The 22068-nt window shown below is 45.1% G+C and overlaps 1 protein-coding gene across 1 annotated transcript in view; it reads right to left on the reverse strand.

The window, feature by feature from the left end:
• The window catches only part of WDR64 (WD repeat domain 64), a 2246160-nt gene that overhangs the window by 444145 nt on the left and 1779947 nt on the right, over positions 1-22068 (reverse strand). The window contains exon 26 of the mRNA XM_086925751.1: positions 15657-15687. Coding sequence (XP_086781877.1) covers positions 15657-15687 — 31 coding nt within the window. The remainder of the gene's footprint in view (positions 1-15656; positions 15688-22068) is intronic.

Below are 22068 nucleotides of genomic sequence, written 5' to 3' on the forward strand. Positions count from 1 at the left end.
GCTTTCTACAGAGACCATTAAAAGTAGGGGTAGGTGAAGGATTCTGCTCTGTGGGCAGGGATCACCGAATTTTTCTGCACTGAGTTTTTTCTCTCGCATCGCTCACCAATGTTCAGTTGGGGAGCATGCTTGAAAGAAATCACACAGTAGACCACATTCTGGCAACATTTCTGAATGCAGGCGGTTGCAGCAGGTCACTACTGCTCGCATTGAGAAAGCTGTGTCTTGCGTTGAGAAAGCTACAGCTCGAGAAGAAAATCTACTCAAGCAGCAGAAAGAAGCTGCACCATCTGGCGCTTCGCTTGATTTAATTTGTGCTGATTTTACAGCACATGAGAAACCCCTGGCACTAGAAATCAGCGCAAACAGCACAATGTGCTGGACTCCGGTGCTCGCGGAACTCCACATAGCGCTGCAGAGTTTTGTCAGCACGTCGTGGACCTCTATGTTGGGCAATTCCACAAACTATACCCAGACCTAATTAAAAGGGGGCACAGAGGTTGCAGCTTTGGGCACACAATTTAGGATATGGGAACTAAAGGAATATTTCACCCTAGCTCTACCATAAGCATAGCCAGAATCAGGAAAGCATTTCTGAATTAACTTAAGACCCATTATTGTGAACATCATTTGAAATGAATCAATGACACAGTAAAGTGACATGGCTCATATTGCAAAGAAAAAGGGCCCCTATCATAGTTTTGTATTATAAATCTGCAAACAAAAATGTACGTATGGAATTACCCTATCACTATTATTCACGTAGAACAGATCTGTAACAGCAAGATTTGCGCAAAATACCAATCTTTTTGTGCAAAATACAGTCACCGCTGTATTCTTTGTACAAGATACAATTATGTTTGTGCAAAACAAAGCAGTTATAGCAAATACAAGAAGCAGGAGCCAAATATGAATATAAAAAGTAAATACAGTGAAGGTCGCTCCAGTTCATGCTTTTCTTTTACAATATGCTATAGCACTAGTAATTAAAATCAGGTTCACAGAAACCACAATTCATAGATAGGTAGGTCAAACCTCCACATTCCATAATTGTAACTCTGTTGTTATGAGCTACTCAATTCTGCTAGCCATTTGGCAATTACAGACAAACATTTGCCAACGGCAAAACAAAGTGTAATATTATTACACTTTAAAATCAGACATTAGGGGCCAGATGTAGGTCGCCCAATACCGGTCGGTAGCGGACGAAGTTACCGAATTTCGGCTGTTACCGACCGGCATTAGGCTACTGAGATGTAGGTGGCCTAAATTGCAAATTCGGTAATTTACTGATTTGGTATTTTAAGGAATCGGTAAATTACCGATTCCTTAAAATACCGAATCGGTAAATTACCGAATTTGCAACGTAGGGAGCACTCAAATGAGTGCTTTTCCTATTTTAGGATTCAATTTTTACCACCAACTATAAGTTGGTGGTAAATAACAAATACCTTTGAAAATGCAATTCTGTGCATTTTCAACTGGCCATGTGGCAGACATACATGCCCTTAGGGCATGTATGTGTGCCACATCTGCACACAAGCACGATTCAGGGGTGCAACAGGGTGTCAAAGTGACACCCTGGCACCCTTGAATGTGTCCCCCATTTTACCGAATCTGTATTTACCGATTCGGTAATTGCAATTCATTCCTATGGACCTTTAGGCCCATAGGAATACATGGCAATTATCGAATCAGTAAATACCGATTTGGTAAATACCAAATCTTACCGATTCAGTAATGTTTACTGATTTTTTTGCTACATAGCATTTACCGATTCTAAAATACTGAATCGGTAAAATGTGGTATTTTAGAATCGGTAAATGTACTTTACCTACATCTGGCCCTAGATCACTAATAGGTTGAACCTGTAAAATCCTAAAAACTGTGTCTAGCAGATTTCGTCTAGTTTTAACAAAACATATGCAAAATACAAATATGTACGAGAAGGACAATGAAGCATTTTGCCACAAAGTGCAAATACCACTATTCACCCCAACCTGTCTAACCACCTTCCATTTTATAAAGGCTGGGACCTTCCCCAGCCTGATCTTCAGGGCACACTTCCTGATATCGCCACTTTTTAAATCACGCAGGAAAGGCTGGGTGTGCCCACCATAGTCTGACGCCGCTAAATGTTGCAGATTATCTCTATTGCATACATCGTTTTAATCACCCTTCCTGGCAAATCCCTTTATCAGGTGTTTTAATATTAGTTTCTGCTTTCATATAAACTTTCTTTGCATTTAAAACCCTCCTGGAATATCCAGAGAGGCCTCAATATCTTTGAGATTGATAAGGCATTGGCATATGTTTTTCTCATGCAGATAAGATTTTATTAATTGCCCTTCATGAAGGTAAGAATTTATTAATTGCCCTAAGGAGCCCTTATCCGACTTTAAAAGACAGGCCCAATCATTAAGGATTCCATGTTTGTATTTAAATAATATATTAGTAAGGCCTAGCTCTAGCCTGAGGGCTGTTCACAAACCCTCTGGGTAAGCCTAGCAATCTTTTCCAGATATTGGTTTCAATGATCTGCTTCCATTTTATCTACTTTGCTGGCATAACCTGACATCCATAGGGTAATAAGTTTAACGTTTGTGCATTATAGGTCTCTCTTAGAACGTCAATGAATGTATGCCACAAAGCTTGATCCAACATTTGTGAAGCACCAGCAATAGCCTTGGAGCAAACTTCCTGAAGATCTATATGGGGTTTAAAATGTAGGTTATATCCGAAAAGAAGGCCTATATATCTATTTTCTTTTACCACCTCCACTTGGACGGCGTTTAACAATCACTTGGACCTAAGAGTCTGCACCCTTTCTTTCGAGCCGATCATAACTTTAGTTACAACTGTATTTTTTTTTCAAATCATCACCTTACAGTACTTAGAAAAGACATCCAGTTGTCTCTGTAGGCCAAACGGCTTGAGGTCCACACCCGCAGTATCAGCATCCTACAACATTGCTGAAATGGTGACTGGTCCTAATTTTGGCGGGAACGACCGAACTTGATTTAAGGAGAAAATTGGCAGCAGAATTCCGTTAGGCTATTAAGAGGAAATCGTGTACATTTGTGATAAATGGAGGAGTGCTAGAATGAAGATTTGACTCATTTTACTTCAAAGAAATCAGAAAAGGTGAGCAGGAGATACAGATAAGGGAAAAGTAAAGATGATGACCCTGATCCCTGGCTTCCCTGATAAGCAGAGTAATAATGCTGATATGCACAAAATCGATTGAACAACCATGGCACGTAGGTTGTAGAAAAGCCTCTAAACACATTATTGAACTGAAAATCCAAGACTCATCAAAACAAGTCTACTCAACATTTTTTACTGTCCAGCTCATCTCAAGGTCATGCACAGGTCTTTTTCTGGACTCCCTACTATGTTGGCATGTAAATGGCAGAAAATTGCAAATGTACAAATGTATTTTGTTTATTGGTTTAGCCTACCTCGAATTATCGAAACTCTACCATGACTTTGACCTGTGATCCATAGAATTCTGAAATTCTAAATTTAATTCAAGGACAATTTAAACAAAATAGCAAAATTGCACCAGATATCAGCCAAATTAGTGGATTTACGACTAGAACATATCACTACCTGATCTGTATGGAAACCTCTGGGACAAAGTACCCTATGAGTAGTACTCGTAACTACATCTTAAGTCTCTCCAGCAGAAAACGTTTGGACTCTTTGAAATTAGCCAGTTTGTTTAGGTACCCTCAGGGTCACAAATTAGAGTCCTTTGGTCTACCTAACAAACTATACCTGCGCAACCTCTGAGACTTCTTTACCTGACCGTCATGAATCTAATTCACGACCCTTTATCTACACTAGAGACTACAATGAGATAAGGTCTCCCACCAGCTATAAGGAACAGTACCCTGTCATGCTTAACAGCCTCTAGCCTATTGAAAAGGACCCGTGCCATTTCGAGTACCATCCTCTTACATTGAGAAGCACCCTTGAAAACTGAGATGTGCCCTAATACTAAGTGGCGCCCTTGGATTTTGAAAAGAGCCCAGGGGATGTATTTCACAAAGTAAGCCCACTTTGCGTGCACCGGGGCACTTTGGCATTGCAGAAGGGGGTGCAGACGCATGTGCAGCCCCTTCTGTAATACCGATAGCGCTGGTGCACATAAAGGGCTAGTGCTATGTTTAGGGGGAGTTCCCTCATTTGCATGGGGCATGCCCCATCAAAATGATGGCGTCCCTTTGACCCTGTGCCCTCGCAGTATTATATACATTTTTACAAATGTGGCGCCCTCTTACCCCACTTCCTGAGAGCCGCCCTCTGGAGGTGGTAAAGAGTGTCCTATGGACCCTCCCAGACATCCCCTTGCAGGTCTGTGCAGTCCCTGACTGCACCTGCCTGCAAGCAGATCTCTAATCCGATGGGTTGCTGCCTGCACTGTGAATTATGGAGCAGGTGCTTTAAAGCTGCTCCGTATTTCACTTGAATGCGCTACCCTCGGGGCAGCGCGAGTCCGCTGCTGCCCTGGGGGCAGTGCATTCTATGTGATAGGGCACACTTTCTCTGTTTGCGCCTATCGAATCTGTTTTAAGGTACGCCAGGGTGCAAACAGGGAAAGTGCAACCTATGCATAAATGGGCCTTTTAGATGGCGCACTGTCAGCGCGCCTCCTGAGAGCTTCTTTGCCTTTGCGCCCACTTGTGTAATACGGTGCAGGTGCTGAGGCAAAGGGTTTCCCTCATTTGCATGGTACAAGCCCCCATGAAAATGAGGGAACGCCCCATGAACATAGCGCTGGTGCTTTATCTGCGCCAGCAGTGTGGGTATTACAGATGAGGCTGACCAAGTGTTCGCGGCCCCTTCTGTAATACCAAAGTGTGACATTCATATTAACGCAAACTAGTTTTTCAAAATTTGTTAAAATTGAAAACATTAACTTAAGTTAAAATGTAATGCTATGTTAATTTTAAGTTCAGGTGTGTTGTCCCTTCATACCTTGCTAGCTGTGAGTAAATAGGAGCTAGGACACCTGTTTTATTAGTTTTAACTTAAAAATGAATAATCTTTATATTTTTATCAAAATTAATTTCCCTAACATTCCCTATTACTTGCTATTTGGAGCTCTCCACCCAGAGATAGAGAGCTCCCCAAACAGGCAGAAAGTTACTAATAGTAACTTTTTAGCAGTAAATTCAGCTGTAGGAATCACTTGAGAGGGGATGGAGGCTTGTAAATCTACATCTAGCAGTGGCGTAACAAAAGTTTCAGGGGCCCCCCTGCAATGTAAATGGAGGGGCCCGCTCCAGATTTATTCTGGAGCGCACAGGACCGAGTACTTTGCTGAGGGGGCCCCTTGCAGATTGGGCCCCCCCCCCCGCACTGCGGAGGATGCGGTCCCTGTGTTACACTCCTGACATCTAGGTGGAAATCTTCTTATGGAAAAGATAAATTTCATCCTTGAGGACATTAACACCTAGTTTTAGGTGGCATACATCTACAAGATCAGAAATAGACAAGTTCAAAATTAGTTTAGTGAATAGACTCCATTGAACTGAATATGAGAGTGCATGGTAGACATTCCGCAGATGATTGAATAAAGGAAACAATGAATAAATCAGTGAATGCATGGACTGCACAAATTTGTAAAGCAAAAAACAAAATACTTCACTGAAATATCCTCATGCTAAGGAAGAAAAACTGAGGAAACAGGTGAAGACAGCCAACCTATTGCTCCTAAACCTAAGCTTTCAGAGAATTTCAAAAAGTATAATAGTCAGACATTTTACACAAAGGGAGAATGTTTTTAGCCTTAATTATTACAAAGAAAGAACCAACTACCTTGCCTTGTCCACTGCATAAAAGGCACCTGTAAAATATGAGTCATGGAAGAGTAGAGAAGCAGGTGGATTATGAACAAAACAAAAATGAAGGAATTGCTGTCCTTATTTAGTTGCAGATTTGTAACAGTTGTGTAGCATCCTCTCCAGCCCGTGAGCATGCAACAGACCACATCACATACAGAGCTCTGGTTTGCACATCTTTATTCTTCAGCAAAGCAATTGCTAACTGAACTCACAGCTCCACAAACTTTAGTAACCACACCCAGTGACACCCTCCAGATTACGTAAAACTTGTAAGGAGTCTACAGTGGACCACTAGAGTCCTCATACACATTAACACAGGACACAAGATCTCCCCCTTTGTTAAATAAAAAGGAAGAACAAATATATAAATACATATATACATTACAACTCCTCAATGAGTTGTTGAGATGCTTCCTCCAATCTAGTAGACCTATTTTACTAGGTTGAGGAGGGGCGTCTTCATCTGGCATCCATGGAGATGAGTAGGTTGCTTGACTTGGGCTCTCAAATGGACTTGCTTCAGTCGCAAGGTCCGAGCTGACGAATATTGAGGCAAAGCCTTAAAGTTTGATGAGTCTCTGGTTATGGATTTTGTAGGTCGTTGGACAGTTACCAGATGACCTTTACTAGCCACAACCCTTAGCGGTTCAGTATCAAACAGAGTGTTCATATTGGGTGTCTGCTTTTGCTTGACAAGAACTTGGTGTCCTTTCTCTAAAAAGGTGTCTCAAGTGTGTTGCTGCATGTCAGTGTAAGCCTTCATTTTCCATTTGTGAGAGGTGACTGTGACATGAATCTTGTCAGGGTTCTATTTACTGGCTGATGGCCCATTGAAGTTTCTTCATTCTAAGAGCTCTCCCGAATAGCAGGGTGGCAGGACTTTCTCCTATCACTGAATGAGGAGTGGAATGGTAGGCACGAAGGGCTGAGAGCAAACTTGAGGCCAATGTCTTCCAGGGCAGCATGTTGAAACACTCTTTTTAAAGTACTCATAAATCATTCAGCAATTTCATTTGCCTGTGGCAACAGAGGTGTACTTTTCAGATGTTGGATGTTTAAACAAATAAGAAAGTCTTTGTACTTTCTGCCATGGTGGACCATTGTCAGATTTGAGAATGGAGTGAACACCTCATGTTGTGAAAATGTCATCCAGCCTTTTGATGACTCTGTCATGTGTGGTGGATGATAAGTCTTCTACTAGAGGAGAACATTAGTGCTCATCGACAACCACCATGTGATGATGTCCCATGTTTAGGGGTCCAAAGAAATCAGCTGCAATCCTCCCCCAAGCTTCTTTAGGTAGATCAGACATGTTCAATGGGTGCTGAACCATTTTGGGAGACAGGCAGTTGCATTGATGACAAGCTTAAGACCCCATATCAACTCGCTAGTAAAGAATCAAGAACCGCACTCGATCCTTTAGGGCTTTTTTAATTGCTGCAATTACATGATATCCTTTGTGTACCAGTTCAATAACTTGATGCCTTAGGCTTTCAGGGATAACTATTCTTGCACTTTTTAGTATGATACCATTATGTGTAACAGAAAGTTCTTCATAAACATTTTTGAATTTCTGGTACATCATCTTTAAAAAGTTAAGTATGCTTCTTCCATGATTGTGTTCTAATGATTTCCTTGAGTTTAAGCATGTCTGTGTCTGTATTAGTAGCTGGCAGAATCTGTTCAGTAGACAGAGTTGCAGGCACACTTGACTCTACTACGCAATTGAAGTAGGCCTCAGCCGCTTTGGAGGTTGCACTATGACGCTGTAATAGCACTTGTGAAAAGTAATCTACAGGTTTTTGATTTTCTCCCGGTTTGTGCAAGATAGTGTAACCAGACTCCTGCAGACGCAACCCCCAACTTTCAATGAGAGAGGAAATCTGGCTTTCAGATTTCTGAAGATGGCTATCAACGCTTGATGATCTGTGACAAGGGTGAAATGCTTTCCTTACAGAAACACATGGAAGTGTTCCCACACCCACACTACAGCTAAGCTTTCTTTCTCTGGTTGAGAATAAGCACATTCAGTCTGAGCTGAACTCCGGCTAGCATAAGCCACAATGTGTCTCTGAGCATCAGGCTGTCAATTGTGTTGGGCGAGTATTGCTTCCATCCCCACCAGACTTTCCTCCACCACAATCTCTGTATGCAACTTTGGATTGAACTAAGCCATTTCAGTTGCATTTTCAATTGCGTGTTTGATTTTCTTGGAACGTCAGTCAACTCAAACAGGATATCTGGCTTTGCTAGTTCTCTTAAAGGGGCACTCACAATGGCAAAGTCGCAAATGTAGCTGGAGCAATAGCTGGCCCATTTCAGAGAAAATATGCCCAAAAATGTAAGTCTGTTTTTGTGAAATTCACACTTTTCAACATTTAGGGTGAGCCCTGCATCAGCAAGCAAATGACATACTTGGGTGAGTGCATTGTCAAGTTCCTTTGTGTGGCCCTAAACACCAGTATATCATCACAGTAGTTAAGTGCATGTGTGATAGGCTGAATTACTTGACTAATGACATCTTGAAAGATTTCTGCACCTGATGACACCTCAAAACTGAGACTTTTCTACCAGCACACATTGAAAAAGTAGTATTATACTTACAGTTCAAATTGATGTTAACCTTTGTTCAGATCAATGTGCGAGAAAACTTTGGTTTCATTCAGCTGCGTAATCATGTCAGCGATATGTGGACCTGGATGTCTTTTTCTTCCTATTGCTTTGTTGACTTGTTGCATATGAACACAAATACGCACTGAATCACCATTATCCTTTTTTTGATCTATGGTGTCTGACCAGTAGAGTGCTCAATGATGTCATGATTTAGCAGTGTTTCTAGTTCTTTCCCAACTGCTTCCTGTAAGTGAAAATCAATGTAATGATGCTTCTGTGCAGCGGGGCAAATATCTTCATTAATTAGAAGTTGTACCTTCATTGTCTTAAGTTTCCCAAGTCCATGAAACAATGTATGTAATTAGCTCACTCTTTCAGAATGGGCATTCAAGTTGTAGTTATTAGAGAACAGTCCCATGTCGGCAGCAGTATCGAAACTTAATAAGAATGCACTTGAAAGAATACATGAATTGGAACTTGCACTGTTATGTTATGTTATGTTATGCGTTTTTATTTGGCGCACAGATGCTCCAGCTAAGGAGCGTCCTGGCGCCCGACAAGGCAGCTGCACAACACAACTAAAACAAAAGACAAACAGTGTAAACAAACTAAGGGAATAAAAAGGTTTTCACCGCACGGCGAAAGGAGAGCAGATCTCTCAAAGCACGAATCGCCGGGGGCAGGGAGTTCCACAGGACTGCCGCGCGCACTCGGAACGAACGTCCTCCAGCTCTGCTCCGCTTGAAGCGCGGCACAACAGCCAGTTCTAGGTCCGCAGATCTTAAGAGACGAGCTGGAATGTAGTGGGCGAGGAGGGCCATGAGGATCGTGGCTGGGGACCCCTTCAGAATTTTATAGGCGACACAGAGGACCTTAAACTGGATCCGCTGGGCCATCGGGAGCCAATGCAGAGACCGCAGGGTACTGGAGGTAGGACAGAATCTTGGGAGGCCTACCACCGCTCTAGCTGCGGCGTTCTGTATCCTTTGTAAGCGCCCGATCTCTGCCTGATTCAGACCCACCAGTAAGGAACTCGCATAATCCAGCCTGGAGATGACAGTGGCTTGGATCATGAGTTGCCTGGTGGGGGCATCGAAGAACTTGAGCACTGGACGGAGCCCGCGCAGGATGCCAAAGCAGCATGCTGCCGTACATTTGGTATGGCATACAAACGTAAGGGAAGGGTCCAGCCAGACCCCGAGGTTCTTAAGCTCGGCGACTGGGATGGGAGCAGGACCCAAATCCCCAGGCCACCACCTCTCTCCCCAAAGATCCGGCTGTCTGCCAAAAACCATGACCTCGGTCTTACTAGCGTTCAGCTGGAGACAGTTGGATGTCATCCAGCTGGCGACCGCCCGCAGCCCTTGCTGGAACCTAGGGGCATCGACTTCGGCATCCTCGCTGATCGTAACCGCTAGCTGGGTGTCATCGGCGTATGACACCATCGTCATACCCCATTGCCTGACAACCTCAGCTAGCGGCCTTACGTACAGATTAAACAACGTAGGGCTCAGCGAGGAGCCTTGGGGGACCCCCAGGTTCAACGGATGGAATTTGGACTGGAAAGGCGGGACGGTCACGCTAAAGGCCCGGTTGGCTAGAAACGACCGGAACTACTGGAGAGCGATGCCGGTGACACCGGCCTCCTCTAGGCGCCGCAGAAGGATCGGGTGCGAGACGGTGTCAAAGGCAGCGCTCAGATCTAATAGCACAAGCGCTGCCGTTTGTCCCGCGTCAAGCACGGAGCGAAGATGCTCCACCATATAGAGCAGAGCCGTCTCCGTGCTATGACCAGCCCTAAACCCATTCTGCGTAGCGTCGAGGATGTCTGCGCGGCAAAGATGTTCCGAGAGGACAGCATTTACATGCGCCTCCATAACCTTAGCCGGCCACGGCAAGAGTGAAATAGGCCGATAGCTCTCGGGCTTGCTGTCGTCCAGGCTGGGTTTCTTCAGGATAGGCCGAACCAAGGCTCGCTTCCACTTCAGTGGAACTTCGCCAGATGTTAATGACGAGTTGATCAAAGAACATAGCGGTGAGATAACATGTGCCGCTAGGTCTTTGAACACATCTGGGCAGAGTGGATCCTCTGGGGACCCCGACTTCACTTGTCGGGCCAAAATGTCTAGACTATCAGATGTTAAAATAGGCAAGGAATGCAATCCCTCAGATGGTAGCGGCTTAGGAGATGGAGTAGCCGAGGGAGTGGCCGGAGGAAAGCCCCGATAAATGGCATTCACCTTTTCCAGGAAGAACTCTGCCAATTTTTCACAGTGCTCGACGGAGCTCTGGAACGTCGTTGTTACCTTTTTGGCAGTAAGGTCTTTCAAAACCTTAAAAATAGCCTTAGACGGGTTCGAACTAGTCCTGAATTGTTCAGCATAAAATGCGGCACGAGTTCTGCATACTGCCCGGTGATACACTTTCACAGTAGACAGGTATAGGACTTTCTTCGTGCTGTTATAGGCTTTATGCCAAGCCCGCTCTGCGCGCCTACAAGAGACCTTCAGTGCCCGCAGTGAATCGTCGTACCAGGGGCTGGCTTTCCCGGCTCCAGTTTTACAGCCTACCAAGATAATAAGAGTGTCCAGAGCCCTGGATACCCAGTTACAAAACCTGTCATAGACCTGATCAGGCGATCCCATGATGTCAAATGGGTCAGCCGATAGGAGATGGAAAAACTCATCCAGCTTAAGTTTGTTCCAGCGTCGTCTTGGAATCGAGCACACCACTGGCTTGGGTAGAATAGCCGGAGTAGGGCAATGGATCTGTATCAAGTAATGATCAGTCCATGCTAGAGGTGTGTAGCTGGTAATGCAGGCTTCCGCAAGATTAGTAAAGAACGGATCTAGGGTATGACCCCCTGAGTGGGTGGGCTGAGCCACCAGCTGAATCAGCTGGAGCGCCTCAAGGTCTGCCACAAAACTGGACACCGAGGGACTGATAGAATTGTCAAAGTGCAGATTTAAATCTCCAATGATGGAGAAATTGGAGCACCCCGTAGCCAGTTCACTTATGGCGTCAGGTAGCGCCGCTCTAAAGGCCACTTCGCTCCCCGGGGGCCGGTAAATCAGTAGCCCCGATAGGGTGAAGTTTGGTGTAATAGCTACCTTGAACAAAGCGCTTTCGCAACCCGGGATTTTTTGCCCCTGCCACGTACATGAATAGCAAGATTTAACAGCAAGAGCTATTCCTCCGCCTCTAGAAGCTCGGTTTAAAGTGAATACCGAGTATTCCGGCGGGAAGGCCAGATTGACAATGGCCGTGTCGGCATCCTGCAGCCAGGTCTCCGTCACGCAGAATAGATCAGGCAACTCCTCAACTAGCAGATCATGAATGTCTAGATGATGCTTAATAAGCGACCTGGCATTGAGATTCCATAAGCTGATAAAAGGCTGTGGGCAAATGGCTACACGGGTGGCCTCCCTGCAGTTCCTACTTACGGGGGCAGACAAGGTAAAACATCCGCAACCACACGAAAACGGGCCGCATAAGGGATCCACCCGAGGTGCAGTACAGGTCTCCCAGGACCGGTTGATGGCAACCAGACTGTCTCTGGTGTAGCACCGCATGATGTACAAGAGTACGGCCAGGAGGGGGGTTAGCGTCCAGCCACGTCCAGCGCGTCCTGTCGCGGACGGGCGCAGACGGGCAGGACTCTGGCACGACTCCGGCCACGCGAGGACGCGCCCGCTCCGCGATCCCGCTACGTAAGGGAGGAGCATTTAGTAGGTGTCCCCTCGCTGACACATGCGCAGTCAAGCGTTGCCGAAGGAAGCTGCTCTGCCCCTCTCCACGATGACGCCCACCCCGGGAACCAAGCCCGCCAAGCGGCGGTGGGGGGCACAATTTACTGTGAGGGTAAGAGGGAGTTTTAAAAAAAGCCCAACACTCTACGCGCAGCACAGTTAGCATACAAATTCAATTAAAACGCTGTAAACACACAACGCGCTCCTGAGACAAAGCGCTTCGCTACCTTGTCAGCTTGAATACGCCAGGGACTCGCCTTTAGTAGGCGTCCACCTCGCTGACACATGCGCAGTCAAGCACTGCCGAAGGAAGCTGCTCTGCACCTCTCCACGATGACGCCCACCCCGGGAACCAAGCCCGCCAAGCGGCGGTGGGGGGCACAATTTACTGTGAGGGTAAGAGGGAGTTTTAAAAAAAGCCCAACACTCTACGCGCAGCACAGTTAGCACACAAATTCAATTAAAACGCTGTAAACACACAACGCGCTCCTGAGACAAAGCGCTTCGCTACCTTGTCAGCTCGAATACGCCAGGGACTCGCCTTTAGTAGGCGTCCCCTCGCTGACACATGCGCAGTCAAGCGCTGCCGAAGGAAGCTGCTCTGCCCCTCTCCACGATGACGCCCACCCCGGGAACCAAGCCCGCCAAGCGGCGGTGGGGGGCACAATTTACTGTGAGGGTAAGAGGGAGTTTTAAAAAAAGCCTAACACTCTACGCGCAGCACAGTTAGCACACAAATTCAATTAAAACGCTGTAAACACACAACGCGCTCCTGAGACAAAGCGCTTCGCTACCTTGTCAGCTTGAATACGCCAGGGACTCGCCTTTAGTAGGCGTCCCCTCGCTGACACATGCGCAGTCAAGCGCTGCCGAAGGAAGCTGCTCTGCCCCTCTCCACAATGACGCCCACCCCGGGAACCAAGCCCGCCAAAGGGCGGTGGGCGGCACAATTTACTGTGAGGGTAAGAGGGAGTTTTAAAAAAAGCCCAACACTCTACGCGCAGCACAGTTAGCACACAAATTCACTGCTGTTTACTTATGCTACATAGTCACCACAAAAAACCCTTTGCTCTGCAGATGTGTGGCAGCTGCTCAGGTGTACACCTGTGTTCTAAACTGTGTGAGACATGGTATTGGGGACAGTTCTTTGTACATTTCTGCCATCATGATGTTTATCTGTGCACCACTGTCTGTACTGAAAGTTTTAGGGCAACAATTCACCTTTGCGTGATTTTAGGACACTCAAGGATGAGGTCAACGAACCGTTGGAAGATGAATTTGATAATGAGCAACTTTGTTTGATTTCCACATGTCTTAGTCAATGTTGCCATTTGGCCTTGTGGAAGTGCCTTGTGAGAGTGCATAGAGTGCTTCTGGAACTTTCTGCCATCCATCTTCTTTTCTCTTCGTGACACACTAATTTTCTCTTTCGCTTTGCAAACCATTATGAAAGGGTTTTCCTTCCCGCAACCTTTGCATGTTTGTCTGATGGCAGGACATTTACCTTCAAGTGGAAAGGAGAATCCTTTAGAGACATCACTCAATAGTACTGCCTTGTGTTTCTGCTTGGTTTCATGCTCAACGCTAATTTATTTTGGGTTGCTCCAGCTTCCATATCAGCAGCTTGTCGATCACCACATTCCTCCGCTCTTGCAGTCATGACACTTTATCAAGACTGAGCGTTTATCTCACCATACGCCATCAGAATGAATTGGAGAGGCAACCATCGATAACCTGGAGATGCATAGCTTCTTCATCATTGAGTTCACTGTACTTGTAGTGCTTTATAAGCGTATCAAGTCTCTCAACAAACTCATCCAGTATCTCATCAGGTTGCTATCTTGCTTGGTTGAAAGTGTACCTTTCATATTCAACATTCGTTATTGGATTAAACTTGGCCCCCAACGTCTTTTTGATTTGACTGTATGATATTTCACCAGCTTAAGATATCTTCTTTATCAACTCTTTTACTCCATCACCTGCGAGGTTCTTTAAGTATTTGATGATGTTTTTCTCATCTGCTTCTTCTATAGCATTTATGAAATATTTGAACGCTTCAATCCAGGCAGTCCATCTGGCGCAAATATTCAGCTTTTTGGCTGTATCAAAAGGAGGTGGTGGTTTCAGGAATGCGACTATGCTGTATTTGGTTTTTTCATGTTCCCCAATTGTTCTACTGTTTGCTGCTCAGACAGCGTTTGTCCTTCAGCGCCTCATGGCCCAGTGACACCTCTGCAAATATCATCCTGCTCACTGGTGTTAGGGTCGTCTCACTCAAGCTGAGGTCAGCGGGCACCATCTTCTTACTTCACAGTGAATAATGATTTAGCTTCTTGCATGTGTTCTTCATCACTCTTGACGTTATGCATTCTCTTGGCTGTCGCTGCCATTAGTGCTTCTGCTTTGTATCAATGCTGGCTCTGTGTTATGCTGTGGTGCAGTATCTCTTCTTTCGGCCTTACTGGTAGATTTTTGGCAGGCTCACTGACTGTGCTCCTCTGTAGGTCTTGTCCCTTCATCGAAGGCCTCTCAAAAGCTGGAGCTGCTCTTTGACTCCACACACGCCTAATGTAGACCACTTTTCAAGGTGCACTTGGCATGCACAAGCAGTTTGCTGGGCCACGGATAACTCTCAGGAAGAGCAGTCTTGCATTGTTGGAGTGGGGCATCTCATTGACAGTTGTAACTCTCTCCCCATCCTGTACCAGACCTCTCTATGCAGGGAGCTCTTGTTTGCTTGTCTTTATTCTTCAGCATGCAAATCTTAACTGAATACACTACGTCACTTACTTCATTACCACACCCAGTCACCCCCCACATTATGTAATACTTGGAAGGCATCTGCCGAAGACCACTAGAGACCTTATATACATAAACACAGGACAAAGCAAGTTGCAGAACGAATTAAACACAATCCTCTTAAGCGAAAGCAGCCAATGACTGGTTCGTTGGTCTGAAGAAATAGAAGTTCACCAAAGTCAGCTTTAAATGGGTATCTGTGAAGTGTGGGTGCTTTCTGACCTAGGGGCACTAATGTCATGTCAGAATTCCTTACTGAAAGTTATCCCTGTTGTTAAAACCCTACAGTCTAGGTAAGTATATAATTTAACCTCTCCTGATAAAGAGGAACAATTGGGAATCGCGGGGTGCAGCAGAGACTGAGGAGAGAAATAGATGTCAGAATAGAAATAGCTGCCAGAACCAAACTCCATTTATGTTGGTTTCACCCTTAAATGCTTTGCAAAACCTGACAGGGCAAACCCTTAGTTAGAGAAAAATAATGTTGTTCTTTGGGAAGCGTCATCACTTAGGGAGAAATACAAATACAATATTGATATTTTTCAGTCCCAAATGTTCCTCAAGGTTTTCTCAGTTGCATTTCCATTTGTATTAGGTACATCTAAAATTACACGTTTTAATTTATAATCAGAAAAAATCTCACCTGCCATTTTCTCATCACTTTCATATTCATCCTAAATGAAGAAAAGAAAACACTATAAACAACAATTACCACTTGAAAATATATATTTTGTTCCATTTATATAGTGCATCATACCTTTGAAGTACTATGTACCCCAATTTCTATCAGGTTACTGGTAACCTGTCGAACAAGCACATTGTTATGAGGGTGCTGGATTAGGTTGGCCTATATTAGAGGTGTTGGGTAAGGTGTGTGTGGTTCAAAGTTATGCACCAAACATGGTGCATCAAACAATGCTGCACAAAAGCACAAAGGGGCAGATTTAGTAATATTTCATGCAGCACAGCAAGGCAGTTCCTCGTTATGCCTCTCTGTGGTAGGCACTCTATTTTGAAACAGTACTTGGTTTACTACTTTCAGTAAGTCTTGGATATTGTCAAATTCCATGGGTGGATGCTCAAGAACATCCAGGCTTGTGTGGCTTTATAATTCCCATTTAAGGACGTGCATTGGCTTGCGGTAAATTGAATCATCCGCAAGTCAAAGAATAATTCCCTTTGGGGAAATTAACATTAATACATAAGTACTTACAAACATACAATGGACTGACCAATACCCAACATATAACAAGGAAGCAATGAAAATAGGTGATAACTTCAAAAACACGTGAAAACACTCTGGAAAAATAAAGTATTTAAAACAATTTATTAGCATACATTACATTAATTAAAAACTAAAAATTGGGAAACACATATAGGACGGAACAATAATCAATAAAATCAACATTCCAATAAAAAGGAGCTACAGGGAGAAAGGACTAAACTCAAACACAAAACAGTAATTTTGAATTTTCCTTAGTTTATAATCCCGGATTTACTCCTTGGGCATCGACGCGTTTCGGCGGTATAATCAATTTAAAACCGCCATCATCAGGACAGTGTGTACAAATGTTTCCCAATACTTCTCAAGCAAGCATAGGGTCTGGTAGTGTATCATAAGGGGTATGCTGCCTCCTTATCGTTTGGTAGAGATATTCGTCCAGCGAATTATCTTCTTTATCTACACAGAATTCTGATTTAAAATAGTGGCGAAACCCTTTATAGAGGTTTCAGTATCATTGACGCATCCAGCATAATGGCTGGGAGAAATAAGTTAAAATTGTTGCGTCCAATGCACGCGGTAATTCTATTATCGATATCGACTTCCACCTATCAATGGAGCGTTTTGCGGCAATGGAGGGGTTCCAGTAGAATACCCACGACACAAGGCGATTTCCTCCGTGTTAACCCTCTTGTGTTAAGGCCTCGAACGTCCCGCGTGGATGTCTGCTCGTCTTACCGGCTAGCAACCTATTGAGGTAAAGTGAATCATGCAAGGACAACACAATCAGTAAGTAAATCTGCCTGAAAGTGTGGAAGATTGTGTGAGAATTGATGCACAAATACCTAGCATTTTAGGAGTGGGCAGAATTGTATTTTCAAGCCCCTCAGAGTGTATAACATGTGGGTACTCAGACAACCAATCAATAACCGCTATGGACCCCCGAGCACCAGGGACCACCACCTCCCCGGGGCTTTAAACAATGGGAGGGGGCCGCGCGGCCCCCCTCCTGGAGCCCTTGATGGCCCTGAGGAGCGCCACTCCCAGGGCCGGCTCCTGCAGTGTCCTGGGCTGCCCCCCCCTCGGGAAACTGCTGTTTGCTTTGACAGGGCTGGAGCCGTGTGGCTCCCGTCCTGTCATAGCAAACACTGGTTTGGATTATGGAAGCAAGAGCAGGTTTACTGCTCTTGCTTCCAAAATCCAAAGCAGATTGCTTTTCCACAAGGGGAGCTGCATATTAGCAGCTCCCCTTGTGGAAAAGCAATGCCCGCTCCGGCAGGAGACAGGGAGCTGGCGGGACTGTGGGGGCATTGGGGCTCCCCCCATGGTCCCCAACGGAGTGGCCAGGCCCGGGGGGATGAGGTCCCTGGCGCTAGAAGTAGCCCAGGAGGGCCAGCCCCAGGGGATGGGGTCCCCAGGGCCATAAATGGCCTGAGGCGAGGGCCATGCGGCCCCCTCCAAATATATATATTTTTAAATTTTAATACTGGCCATGCCCAGGGAGATGAGGTCCCTTAGGTAGAAAATGGCATAGGGAGGGGCCTCATTCCCGTATTTAAAAAAACAACAACATAGGGGTCAGGCCCTGCAGGTTGTGGTCCCCAGGGCTCAAAAATAGGAAAAGAAGGGGGGCCACACCTCTACCTTCTAAAAAAAAAGTTTTAAAAAAAACGGCATCGCTCTGGAGGCCCTGCCCCCTCAGTCATCACTCTGCAAACGGGTCCCATGGTGTGTTGTAAGTTGGGAAATTAATTCCCCTTGAATCCTGAGGGTCCCTTGCGTCCAACTAGCCCACCGGGTACCTCCAGTAAGCACCACAGAGCTGACCATGTCATGAATGATGTAATATGTGATGTCATCAGCAGTGCATTACAGGAGCTAGTTAAAGTTAGCTGAACTAACTATAACAACAGAATTTTTCTGGTTTTGTATGAGTGAAATAACGTCCCTGAAACCTTTATTTTTTCACTGAATATATATATATTACCTACTGGTGGTCGCCAGTAGTTAGTTATAGTTACAACCTAGTTTCCATAGGAAAAGCATTTCTTGATTTGCTAATAACTTTAGCGTCATTTGATGAATCTTTGCAAAATTCTCCCACACTTGTCACATCAGGCCACGCCCCCTCCCTGCACCACAGTGCAAACACGCCCCCTGGAGCGCTGTGAATTGGGGGATTAAATCCCCTTGAGTCCTGAGGTCCCTGGGGGCCAACTAACCCACCAGCTACCACCGATAAGCACCACAGAGCTGCGCTGCAGAGATGTGTAAAAGGGCGCATGGCCTCTCAACACCTCACTGCAACGCAGCTCCCTGGTGCAAACTGGAAGTACCTGGTGGTCTACTTCACCCCCAGGGACCCTCAGGATTGAAGGGGACTTAATCCCCCAATTTACAATGTGCCAGGGGGTGCATTTGCACACTAGCTATGTCAGGCCACACCCCTTCCCTTCAGGACTGTGATTCACTCCCCGCTGGGGTCTGCAAAGCATTTACCTTCTGCGCTGCTCTGTGGTGTCTCTCATTTGGCCTAATACAATGAGGATCATGATGAAACATGTTTAGATCATGAATAAATTATCGGTCAGCAATGCATAAATAAATCATGCAATCATTAACCTATTTTTCAAGTGGCTATTCAGATGTATAATAAAACAATTACCCAAGTTATTAAGTCGCAGTTACAAACAGCTTGGCTGTGTGCTGGTAGTCCCATTGGGGAAGATTTACTAAACTGTCACCCAAAACTGCAGTCAAAAATGCTGATCTGCATTGCATAACAGAGAGGGAGCAGGAGTGCACCATGGCTAGACAGATATGACTCTCTCCTCCCCTTTCCCTAGTGCGGGCACAGAAGTTTGCTGCTGTGTGCCACACAAACATCTTTGTGCCATAGTGCAAGGGTATGTGTGAGAGTCTAGCATATGTTTTGTAATGGAAAGGTTCCCTTCCAGTGCAAAATATCATGCCTAGAAGACTTCTAAACATTTCCTACTTTGTATGTGTGCTGTACAAAGTAGCAAAGTCAGAAAAGAAAGGAGATATTAAAACATTTCTCCTTTTAATACCTGGTTTCGAAAGGCGTTATTTTTAACCCAAAACTGTGTCTCACATTTTTGGTAGACAGAGCTTGGAGTCAAAAATGAGGGGTGATTGCATGGGAACGCCCATGTAACTTTCTCTTGATACTAAGTAATGGAAAGCAGTGCTTTGCATAACTTTACATTACTTTAAGTCAATTTACAGCACAAAACAAGCTTTGAGCTGGAAAGCAAATAAGTAAAAAATATTTCCTACTGGTTTGCATCTCTTTTGGCCGCAAACCCAGTGCAAAATGTTTGCAAATCCCCCCACTAATTCCAATATATACCATACCACGAACAAGCTTTGGGTTGGCCCCTTGCTCACGACTGGGTGGGTCTGTTGTCTATCTGAGTTGTCTGGCTTTCCTCACTATTCATGTGTCCATTTCTCAGAAGCATTTCGGTTTTACAGTGTTCTGATTGAATCAGTTTTATACTTCCACTGCTAACTTCAAGGGACTATTTTTTACTTTACCATTTTACACTCCATCGAAGTGCATGTGTTTCCTTGGTACCTGCCCTGCATGCGTTCTTTACCGCTCCCTTCTCCCTCCCACGCTCATCAATGCTCCCTGTACTACACCCTGTTTTAAAAATTTGTTTACGATGGACTGGCAGTTGCAAAGTGCTACTGAGTAGCAATCTTCAGCTTCTCGTGCTATTGCCCACTGTGTTTTTTGGTTTGAAAATACTGTTTTAACATTACTGTCCTCTATGTTCAAATGGTAAATTAAAAGTAACCAACACTCACTGCTCACCTGTGCCAACAATTACCACTGCTAAACATCATTCACCTACTTGCCCCACCCCCACAGTAATTCTAATCACTCAGCTACTTCAAACATAAAAGCATCTCATCCACATAAGCAACTCCACATAACAAAAACAATTACTTACTCTATTTGCTCACCACCTGAGTTTCTAACAACATGTCATTCACACAGTTAGAGCCCTCATTGGCCTATGAAAATGATGCAGTTGCAGCACTCATCTGGGTCTACGGAATATAAGTAGCTGCAACCCTGGTTCGGGCCTACCGCAGTCACACAGTTGCAGCCCTCTTTTGGGCCTATGGCAAATCAGCCTTGACCCTGTGCCTCATGGAAACAGTCCAGCCCGAACTGCCAAGCCATGTCTTCCCTGGACTGGAAACAGGCATCCCGGGACTGGTTTCGGGCTAACAGCCCTCATAATCCAGGCTAGCTTGAATCCAGTGGCAAAGTGAGCAAGGGACCCACGTTTGGGCATACCCTGCCAACTTAGGGCAAACAAAACAAACACAAGGAGATGATGGACGGAGCCCTGAAACTTTTCAGACACTCACCCGCAATCACAGATCTGGGTTGAATCCATTATTGTTCTTTAGCTCATTCTGCCACCCCAGTTCAGACACAGTTATACGCAAATGAGTCTTGACCCTGTGCCTCAAGAGAACAGTCCAGCCTGAACTGCCAAGCCATGTCTTCCCTGGACCGGAAACAAGCATCCTGGGACCGGATTTGGGCTAACAACACTCATCAGCCAGGCTAGCTTAAATCCAGTGGCAATGTGAGCGAGGGACCCACGTGTAGGCATACCCTGCCAACTAATGGTGAATAAAGCAAACGCAAGGAGATGATAGAGGGAGCCCTGACATTTTTCTGTAAATAGGTTAGACATGTGGTCAAGCTCTGTTTTTTGTCATCGCTTAGAGACACATAAGAAATGTATTTTACTTAATAATACAATCCCCATGATCCCTTAGGGGCACAGCACATGTGGGGTTTTGGCTGTTGAAATCAAATAATTTTTTGTAAGTCCTTGTATCTGCAAACGAGGCAACAGACAATCAAACTCCATGTCTCTTTTAATTTTTTTTTTTAAAAAAAAACCTTTATTGCACCTGTATGATACACAGCGGAATGCCCACAACCCTGTGGGCCGGCCGCTAAAACAGTCCGTGAATGAGAATGCAGCAACTCAAAATTTTCATTGGACAATCAGTCTCTGTATAAATCAAAAATGGCCACTGCGAAAGTAAGGTGCATCACATAAATTTGTATCGTCGCTGGTTGAGGTTTTTGATTTTTACTTTTTTTGAAAACAACAACACTCCAACTTCAAAAGTTAGGAATAGTAATACAATTGTGCATTGAGCAATACAGTCTGAGTTACAAGTACCTCTTGCGAGAGGCCTACTCTAGTCCCACTCCCATTCACTCGATCACTCCCAGCCAATCGTACCATGTTATACATCCCATGCCTCCCCTCTTAGCAATTCAAATTAGGAAATCCCTCTCAGTAACCTCGGCTTCCATCCTTCCAACAATTCGCACACAGCTTTATCCCACTTCCTCTTCCCCGTCGGACTCATCTTAGTCATCCTCCGGCAAGGGGTCACAAATTTCCCCCCTGTACACATTCCATTTCGTCCAGATTTTATTCCACTTCCCCGGGCAGGCCCGGTTGGAATATACTGCCCTTTCCGTTATCATCACCCTGTCCATGTTTAGACACCATTGTGACTTGGTCGGCAGTTCTGCCACACCCCAGCGCTGTGCGATGTCCCGTTTTGCCACCATCAGTCCCACTGTGACCCAGAGCTGCCCATGTCTAGAGAGGTCAGTAGGCTCCCATATGTTTAACAAGCACCTCTTTGGGTCGGGCAATAGCGACAGTTCTAGCGCTTGTGAGACTGTGCAGAGTATCTGTTTCCAGTATTCCTGAATCTTGGGGCAGTCCCATATGGTGTGAAAAAATGTACCTTC

This window comes from Lissotriton vulgaris, chromosome 6, assembly GCF_964263255.1.
Source record: "Lissotriton vulgaris chromosome 6, aLisVul1.2, whole genome shotgun sequence".
NCBI lineage: Eukaryota > Metazoa > Chordata > Amphibia > Caudata > Salamandridae > Lissotriton > Lissotriton vulgaris.